Genomic DNA, 10,378 nt, shown 5'->3' with positions numbered 1-10,378 from the left:
AACTCCATACTGCTTAGTATTTGGTATGTTCATATGTAATTTTATTCATATATTTGGCCATTTCTTATATTATTCTCATGCCGATTTTGGTTGTATAATTATTTTGAGATGAGAATAAGTAGAAGAATCAAAAGAAGGGAATAAAATAGGATTGAAATGGTGAGAATAATCCTAAATTTTTTTAGATGACTAGATTCATTTATCTTATTTAAAAACTGTAATTCTCCATTTTTTTCTAACCATTTCTCTTTTGAAATTACAACAATTGAAAATATAATACAAGGTTAGTATATATGGAAATCACAAATATATCAATGCAAAATCGTGATGAAGCATATGTAGTTAAACACATTGTTCTTGCACATATATTTACTTGACGCGAGGCACACGTGCAACGCACGTACACTAAACTAGTATATATAAATAAGGAGAAGACAAATATTACTGAAAAGATTAAAGGTGGGATGAGACCTCGCATTAAGGTGATATATGGTGTTACAACCACTAGATTATAATCATACACTATTAAAAAACTGAAATTAGCGATGAACAACGTCTCTAATCTATTGTTAAACGCTCGTAGCTAATAATATCTTTTCATAATTTGTTGCTAAGTAGGATTAACGACGAATTTTATTGTTTGGCTACCAAAATTTTCCGTTACAATTTTTTTTAGTAGTGATATAAGTCTAAGGAACATGGGTAAAGTTAATACTTGCTTCACTGTTTAATTTTTTAACAAATATTATATTCAGTTCATCGGTTCTTTATCCTATGATCAATAATTGATTTACTTTTAAAAGTGCAAATAATGTTATTATAAAAGGTTGATTCCATAACACATGCATCACATAATGTTGGAATTGAAGAAAAATAAAGTAGAATGAATATTTTTTTATTTTTTATTTTTTTTTTAAAAAAAAAAAAGGAATGGAGGGGAAGGAATGAAGTTGGTTGCGGTAGGTTAGATAGCTTTTTATAACATTCAAACATGGATATAAAAAGAAAAGAAAAAAATTTATATTAAGAGAAAAAGAAGTGAAAAAATAGAAAGAGAAATCCAGGTTAAATATGATAGAGTCCTGATCAAACTTTTCTTACTCTATTTTAAGTTGTTAATTTCTACTTCTATTAAAAATAATAATGTTTATCTTATCCAATTCAAAGCTGATCTCATATGGTAATGCTCGTATAATATTGAGTATAGATTAAGGGTATTACTTGATTTTTTATTTCACTTCTGATGTCTCAATTTTTGTGACAATTTCTTTTCGAAACATCCTAAATTATTCTTCAATATTCCTATTTTTTCACTCCTTTTTTTATATATATAATCATATGGTACGCAAAATTTATTAACATGACTAATTCAGATTCGCACATCGTTAAGAGAGGAGCACTTTCTATCAAGGTTTTCTCCATCTAATTATTTAGATCCTAACCAATTTAACATCTTAAACTATGTGTATATTTAACACTGCTATATTAGTATATAATTCTTTAAATAAGAGGGTTAGCAATCTGTGTTAGGTTTGCTATGGGTTGTAATTACTTGGTGATTAATAAAAAGTTAATTAATTACCAAAAACCGCTATATAAACACGGAAAGAAATCATTCTTTAGTGAATTAATTTAAATTAGCTCGTTTTCCTCCAATCCTACCAATAATTGGGTTCCTTTGCAAAGTGCGGATAATAAGGTATTAAACATATGGTTGATTCCATAACACATCAAATGATGATGGAATTAGTGGAGAAGAATGAAAGTAGAAGAAAATAATAATATTCCCCCTGTTTAAAAAAATGAATATTTGATTTAGCACATAATTTAAGAAAAAATAAAGGATTTTTGAAATTTGTGATTTAAAATAATTTATAGATATTTGTGTGGCCATAAATCATCTCATTAAAGATAAAATAAGATGTTCAAAGTTACATTGTTTCGAAATTTTAAAAAACTATTTTTAAAAAGAAATTGGTTAATTCTTTTTAAACAGTAAATATAAAAGGAATGGAATGACAGTTAGGTTATTTTTGTCGCTTAAAAAACTGCCAACCTATATTTAGCAAAACAGAATCATAATCTGACATGTTGTAATACCTAAGCAAATCTGTAAAAGGCGCTATATGTGCCCAACATGCAACAATACTACGTTAGCATATTACTTGTACAGTTGTGCTGAAGGAAGAGTATTGCCCCGAATTTATCTGAATTTAATACTTTCGGTTCGAAATATAAATTTATATATATAATTTATTAAAATTATATAAATAATAAACAAGAACTTACAATTTTAAAAATATAATGAGTTTGACACTTAAAATCGTAAAAGTTGAATTCATACGGTTTTAATTCTGAATCCATTTCTATATTTTATGATTATATTAAGTGAGCTGTGGCGGACTGTCAGGAGAATGGCCAACTCATTGATGGAGACAATGGAACCTTCAATTGGGACTCTATATTTAATGACATTTGCTATGACGCCATTTACCAGCAATACCTACCCTAACCTTCTTGCATTCGTTTATTTCTCATTCTCTTTCTTATTCCTCCTTAAGAACCGCCGGATTCACTAAGCTCTTGCTATGCGCAGGACTTAAGAAAGAATCTATTGTACACAACCTTATCTTACATTCAGCTTCCACCACTAGGAAAAAATAAAAATAAAAATAAAAACAAAAATATTATTAGCCTAAAAGTGTAGAGGATATTATGAAAAGAATTACGCAGCCACGCAGTGCAAAAACAAATGCCATCAAATTTTAAATTTTAAAATTAAAAACATAGTATAATATTACTTAATCTGATAACCATTATTTAGAAGAAATATTTTTTTTAAAAAAAAATACTATGGAGCAAATAAACAATAACAGCATCAACACAATAAAATTCCACTTGTAAGGGAGGTAAGAGATCTGGAAATGATAGTGAATACACAGACCTTACCCCTACCCGATAGAACAGTGGGGCACATAAAGTAGGCAATTAAAGCATAAACGATGCATATGGCTTTCTTGGGTCGTACGGGATTGACAAAGCCATATAATTGTCTCACATTTGGTACATTAGTCATTACTTTGATATTTTAAAGCATTTATTACAATAGGAAAATATGTATAGTAATTACTATACCATATATGGTTACAGGCGTACTTTATTTTTGTTGAAACCAAAATTGTTCTAGCTTACTCAATTTTGGCAAGTCCAACTTAACTCTTTCACTTCACGGGAAAAAGAAGGAAACAAGAAAGAACTTTACTCTTCCACTTTATTTGAACATGTTATTCTCCCCAAGCCAACCTAACTTTACAGTCCCACATAAAAATTTTGTATTAAAGAATCGATTTCAAAATTTTATCGTATAAGTTTTTATATACACAATATAATTTTTCGATGAAGGATGTTCAGTTGACCACCTTCAATGTACGTGGCTACGCCACTGCTTGCTGGATCTGGAATTTCTCACCAAGACAACCAAACAAGATTTTGCGATAGTAAGAAAGGAAATTCAAGCAGTAACAAGGGGAGAAATTCAAAAATACCCAGATTTACAAGTGGCCATTCAAAAATAGCCACAATTTTAAAAGTAATCGAAATTTAGCCTCTTTTCATGTAAAGATAAATCTGAACAAAAATATGTTCAAAGTCCGAAAAATACTCCAATATAAAATATTGGAAATTCAGTATATTATACTGGAATTCCAGCATAAGTATACTGGAACTCCTGCATGAGTATACTGGAACTCCAACATAATATACCGCTCCAGCATAATATATTGAAAGTTTATACACATGTGCTCCAATCTCCAGAATATTATGTTGGAACTTTCCGTGTTGCAGCAAAATAGTGGCTATTTTTCAATGACTTTACAAACACTGGTTATTTTTGAATGACAGGTCCGAAAACTGGTTAGCCAGTGCTATTTTTACGGTAACAAGTTAAGGTACAACTTGGATCATCGGTCCACCCAAGTCAATCAATGAGGTAAACCGAACAGTGATTTGATTGGAGATGTTGGTTTAATTCTTCACCTTAATGATAAACAATAGGACTGATCAAATTCTATTGAGTCAATTGGTTGCAACAACTACGTAATGAGTCCAAGAGAATTTGTTCATTCAGAAACCGACCTGCAAAAGAAAGATTACATCAAAAGAGGAACGAGCTGTTAAACAACTTCATATTTTGAAATGTGGTTACCTATGAATACTATTTTGTTCATCTGAATCTCTTCATTTCTCCACTTGCGGCTCGGAACAATTTCATATATTTCTCTCACGCCCTGCCAGATACAATAGTCAATATGTAAGGACAAAGAAGACACAACACCATAGACGCCAAGAATTGACGTCGTACAGCTATGTAGGATGAGATTGTACTGAAGAACTATTGCAATATTTCCTTATAAATTCCAGAAAACACCAAGAAATAAAATTGTGTTAGCATGCTGATAATTTAGAGGATGATATGGTACAATTTGGTAGCAGGTCCACTATAGGCTAATTGAAGAATTGTCTCCTACTCCAACGAACACAATGAAGGTGGAGAACCACATCACTCGGGTAGGTATTAAACATGTGCCAAAAAGGCGAGCTAGCTGATACATAATATGTAGCTCTCAGGAAACAAGTGGAAACTGGAAACAACCGTCACTTTGTTTTTTTCTAAAACTGACCTCGCTTCGAAGAAGTTTCCATCAAAAGCAACTAAAACAGTTAAATGATCCCTTCCATTAATGACGCTTGCAGATATCTTTGAAAAAGAAAACATGAAGAATTGACGTTTTGGTTCACCAAATAGCCTTAGGAGCCACCAACACGCATCACCAGCATTACAGTATATTACAGCATGCAGCTAATTTCATGTAACATGTAAAGGTGCAACTTTAAATGTATTGACAGACACACATCTGCATGGAGATGTCTTTGGAAAATATATTCCAGCAACAGTAAAGAAAATACAAACTTCCAAGTTCCACCTAAAAGATCGAACCATCTAAGTTCATCATTCTTGAAGAATGCATTGCTTGTGCATGAAGAAGTATAGTAGCAAATTAAATTTATAACTTTTGATATAAGCCAAGAATTGTATATCAGAGAGTCTACTGCAATCAATGCACAACAGAAAGGTTGAGTTCTTCAATTAAATTAAAGTATATTTTATAAGAGTGTGGGGACAGATTTATCCAACAGCTGAAAGTTCTATAGTCACCGGCCAATCTTTAATTACGTGTTCCCCGAAGAATTTCTTTGTAATAAATCAGAAAATCAAAGCATTTTGATCGTTGTTCTTTGGATTAGATGGTTTTTTAATTTTCTTCTAGTTATCATTTCATCTTGGTTCACTAGTTCTGGCTTTTACCTTTCGAAAAGGTGCTCAAAGAACCAAAATGTGTCCTTAACATTTTGAGAAGGAAAACTAAAAATGCTTCAGATCTTGGTACTGGTTATATTGAAATGTAGAACATCTTACCTGTAAAGTGTGGAGTTGATCTGAGTTTCTGACTCTTAAAATTCCCTTGCAACGATAAACATCCATGCCATCCTGTTTATCCCAAAGGAGTTCCTCAAGCCATGTACGAACCTAATGCCAACAAGGCAAGTAAGGACCTTAGTGACCCAAGATAGTTAAAAGCCAACCTTTGAGCAAGAAATTATGCTAAAACCACAACCGGATGATACAACGATAATGATCTGGCTAGAAATAATGGTTCTGAGGTGTACAGGCATACTGATTTTCATATAAGACTCCCTATAGTAATTTTTTTAAAGATTGGAAAACCATATCAGCCACCATTAGCAAACCTGTTTTGCTTTCTAAGGAAAGGAATCAGAGCACTCTGCAGAAGCTGGTTTAAGTCACAGCCCAGCAAGCACATATACTAGCACCCCTTTCAAAAAGTTACCTTATCCACATCAATCTGCTGTGTATCACAGATGCACAATGTTCTGACTTCACTGTCATGAAGGCCTTTAGCAGTTAGAGATTTGTTCTCCTTTAACAAGGCTTCCAGATGAGCAGCATGCTAAAAAAATTAAAATAAAGGAAGATTAAATAGCTCTCCATCTGCTGACTACAATATCTGGATTTTGTGCATTAAGGATCATTTCTTACAGTAGGATCATATGCCTGGCAGTTTAATATCTTTGACAAATCAACTTGGCAACGCACAGAATGAATAATATTAGCAAGGGAATTAACATCACATATTTCCTTCTCCAGTTCCTCTAGCATTGCTCCTGAGTCATCTTGAGAAACTAGATCAACCTTGTTAAGAATGATAACATCCTACACCCAACAGTTGACAATAAAAGTCAGACATGATTTCATTTCATGATCCAGACCTAAGCTGTATGGAGCACAATCCCAGTTACCACCTATAAGAATGGATAACAATTGCTAGAAAGTCAACAATAGGTCGAACGCCTAATTAGAAACCTCAGATGATTGAATGGAGAGACTAACATATCAATTACCGCAAATGCTATTTGTAAGTAAGCTTCAGGAAATGAAGAGGACTTAGGATTTGGTTTTAGCTGATACCGAAGGTTCTTTGCATCTACAACCTGTTACAAAAGCAAAATCAATTAAAACATCTGGAAAAATAAAGTGGCAAATTTTTAAGAACAACAATGATAACAATCAATAGCATATGAAGTTAATCAAATAAAAAGGTACAATAAAAGGGTGGATATGAAGTTAATAAGTAATTCCTTAATACACATCTAACCAGCATGATAAATTTTAGTTGCCTATTCCGCAAATTCTCAAAGGTAAATTTTATAGAGCGGTGGCTAGACCGGCCATGTTGTATGGGGCTGAGTGCTGGCCAGTTAAAACTCATATATCCAAAAGATGAAAGTAGCTGAAATGAAGATGTTGAGGTGGATGTGCGGGCACACCAAGATGGATAAGATTAGGAATGAAGATATTCGGGAGAAGGTAGGTGTCGCCCCCATGGATGACAAGCTGCGGAAAGCAAGGCTCAGATGGTTCGGGCAAGTCCAGAGGAGAAGCTCAGATGCGCTGGTGAGGAGGTGTGAGCGGCTGGCTTTGGTGGGCATGAGGAGAGGTAAAGGGCAGCCTAAGAAGTATTGGGGAGAGGTGATCAGGCAAGACATGGTGAGGCTTCAGGACAATCTCAGCAAAAGAAGTTTTCAATTGGCCAACAGATGTTATATGTGTTTGCAGCAGCCAGAATCCAACAGGCATCTCTTTCTTCACTGCCCAGTTGCAACAGATATATGGTGTATGTTCTTTGCCATCTTTGGTTTAAGCTGGGTCATGCCTCAGAACATTAAGGATGCCTATGAAAGCTGGTCTTCATGGAAAGTTGATAACTCCATCAGTAAAGTCTGGCAGATGATCCCTTCTTGTATTTTGTGGTGTGTTAGGACAGAAAGGAATCGCAGATGTTTTGATGGGATATCAACTCCAACATACGCACTTAAGGCTAGATGTCTTTTATGGTTATATAGTTGGCAGAACTTAGCTCCTGTAAATTGTCCTATTAATCTTTTGGACTTCGTCAGCTCCTTAGCTTTAGCCTAGTTTTTGTCTGTAGAGCTGACTATGTCTTTATGTATCTCTCTTTTGTACTTCTTGCATCTTCTTGATGCCTTTAATGCAATTCTCTTACTTCATCAAAAAAACATGGTGAGGCTTCAGATTACAGAGGACATGACCTTAGCCAGGAAGTTGTGGAGATCGAGCATTAAGGTTGTAGGTTAGGAGGTAGTTAGGAATATCTCTACGGCGCCGCTGCAGAGTGAGGCTAGTCTGTTAGGATTTGGTCTTTGATTGTTAGTAGTTAATGTTGAGTTCACACTACTCTTTTGTTCCTCTTAGTGCTGTGCTTTATCTACTGGTTATTGTTTTGTTTTTCACTTATTTTCTGGTTCTGGTGATGTTGTTCTTTGTTCTATGGTTTCTATTGATGGCACTGATAGATTGCCTCTTTTCGCCTTCTTTTGTCTTCTTGAGCCAAGGGTCTTTCGGAAACAGCCTCTCTACCCCTCGGGGAAGGAGTAAGGTTTGCGTACACACTACCCTCCCCAGACCCCACTAGTGGGATTTCAGTGGGTCGTTGTTGTTGTTATTGCTGATCTAAGAATGAACACATAAAACTACAAAAACTAAACGGCTGCACTTTTCAGAAAATATTCTTTTCTCCATCCACAGAGTAGTGTAGAGAAAAAGAAAAAAGAAAAATTCTGCAAACTTTATAAAATAAGTTTTACATCATTGTAACACAGAACTCACCGTAATAATTGAGTCAAGCCTAACATCTGATTCCAGCTGATCATCCAACCAAAGCACGGATGCAAGGGGGGCAGGGTTTGCCAAACCAGTAGTCTCTAGCAATATATGGTCAAGTCTACAAACAAAAAAATAGCTCCTCGTCATTAGATTTGAATAAGGTGAAATACTTTAGCAAAAAGCTACAGAACTTCATCCTCTCGCTCCAAACTTATCAAGGACGGATTATTCGAGAAAGCACTTGGTGAAAACAGATTACATGCCCTAACATTTCCACCCACCCCACCTCCTAGAAGAAATAAAGAAACAAAGAAAAAATATTGGATCCTTCTCATTTCTTCTCTTTTCTGTCATCTTAAAGATTTTTTTTCTTATGCATTTCCTTGCCTGTTTTCAGGGCACGGCGCTCAGAGGTACAAACACCAAAACCCCTTAGAGACGCTAATATTTTAAATGCCAACGAGAAAGTAAAGCGAGAGAGAGAGAGAGAGAGTGAAAAAGTATGACGTATTTGTTACACATCGGCAATTCCATCAGATTCAAATAGCAATATCTAATCCCACTTCCTCAAGTATAGAACTAAGGCTTCATAACAGAACAAAGTTATGCATGCTAAACCCCCTAAACCCAATTCCCCCCAAAGAAAATCAAATTCAAACTAACAGTAGCTTGAAGTAATCAGTGTGTTACCTTCCTTGAGCAGCCCCCAGCATATAAAAGATTTCATTTTGAAGTATATATGCAAATAAACAGTGAGAAAATAATGGCAAAGGACAGTGTGAAGGTGAAAGCAAGATCATATTACCTCTCTTTTCTCTGAACAAGCTGCTCCAATGCTTGAACCAAACTATGCTTCACAGTACAGCAAATACACCCATTTGCAAGCTCTACCCATTCTTCCACAAGACCGCCTTCTTCCCCCTCATTTATCATCGCTCTCTCGACTCCTATCTCCTCCCCAAACTCATTCAATATCACTGCTATTCTCTTCCCATGTTGCTCTTTCAGTATATAATTTATCAACTAACAATAAAAGCAACAACTATAAGTCAATCCCAAACTAGTTAATACTCCCTTCTCTCCGGTTTCTGTCACATTATTTCCTCATTAATTTGTTCCAAAAAAGAATGGCACATTTCTATATTTAGAAACACTTAAACTTTAAAGCTCCAATATGATGATTTATAGTCATACAAATATCTATTGACTTGTTTTAGACCAAAAGTTTCAAAAGTCAATTTTTTCTTCTTAAATACCGTGTCTAGTCGAACTACATCACAAATGGAACGGACGGAGTATAATTTAATAACTGAATATAAGCAAAAAATTTGTAGAAGTAGAAATTACGGTGGATTTTCCGGAACCAAGATAGCCGGTGATGACGGTGACGCCGACCGGAGGAATCTCTGAGTTTTCCGTTGGTTGATTGGAGTTGACGGTGTTGTTTATTTCGACGGCGAGTGGCGGCTCTTCGTCGGAATCCTCCATGCTCAGCTCCTTCAGTCGATTTTCCATTTTGTTTTTCTTTGAAAAAGAGAAGTGTGTAAATGGACTCTTTATTATTGGGCCAAATGTAGAGGGCCGTGATATTAACTTGGGATTTTTTCATGGGAAACTTACACAAATGTCCCAAATAAATCTCAACTTACCAACCTCTAGCCATTAATCATAGACTACCCAAAACTAGCCAATAAAAATTGAAAAATCAAATAATAGGGTTCTTTCTATCAAAGAATCACATGCAAAAATCACCTTCCATATTTTTAAGCGTGATTAGCAACATTAAATACAAGACGGAAAGGAATTTTCATGGACGGGTAGCAAATAAGGTGATGAAATACAAAAATCTATACAATATTCCAAAAATCTAAACAAAAAAGGAACTTTTTCAATGGTTATAGTTGAAATTCATTGAAAATATATAGATAAGTCAATATACAAAATTTGAGGAAGATTGGAGGTGATTTGGATTGGTTTTGTATCAAAATTCGTAATTAAATCGAGTTCAAAAAAGTCTTCTGTAACACATGTATCACGCATGTATCTCACACACATGTATACATGGATATACATGTGATACACAATTGATACAAATATAATACATATGTGATACAC

General features: G+C 34.5%; 1 protein-coding gene across 1 annotated transcript; it reads right to left on the bottom strand.

Annotated features, from left to right (window-relative positions):
• Positions 1–3,590: 3,590 nt before the first annotated feature.
• LOC104242528 (uncharacterized) lies at positions 3,591–9,785 on the bottom strand. Its single transcript, XM_009797604.2, has 9 exons — positions 9,611–9,785; positions 9,069–9,286; positions 8,267–8,381; positions 6,481–6,570; positions 6,119–6,292; positions 5,910–6,029; positions 5,477–5,587; positions 4,205–4,286; positions 3,591–4,134 (listed from the first exon to the last, which is right to left on the bottom strand). Exons 1-9 carry the CDS (start codon positions 9,776–9,778, stop codon positions 4,067–4,069), a joined length of 1,146 nt encoding a protein of 381 aa, XP_009795906.1. The 5' UTR covers positions 9,779–9,785; the 3' UTR covers positions 3,591–4,066.
• Positions 9,786–10,378: the final 593 nt, after the last annotated feature.

The sequence above is a fragment of the Nicotiana sylvestris genome, chromosome 10, assembly GCF_000393655.2.
Source record: "Nicotiana sylvestris chromosome 10, ASM39365v2, whole genome shotgun sequence".
Classification (NCBI taxonomy): Eukaryota; Viridiplantae; Streptophyta; class Magnoliopsida; order Solanales; family Solanaceae; genus Nicotiana; species Nicotiana sylvestris.
This window is presented reverse-complemented; position numbering and strand designations above follow the sequence as displayed.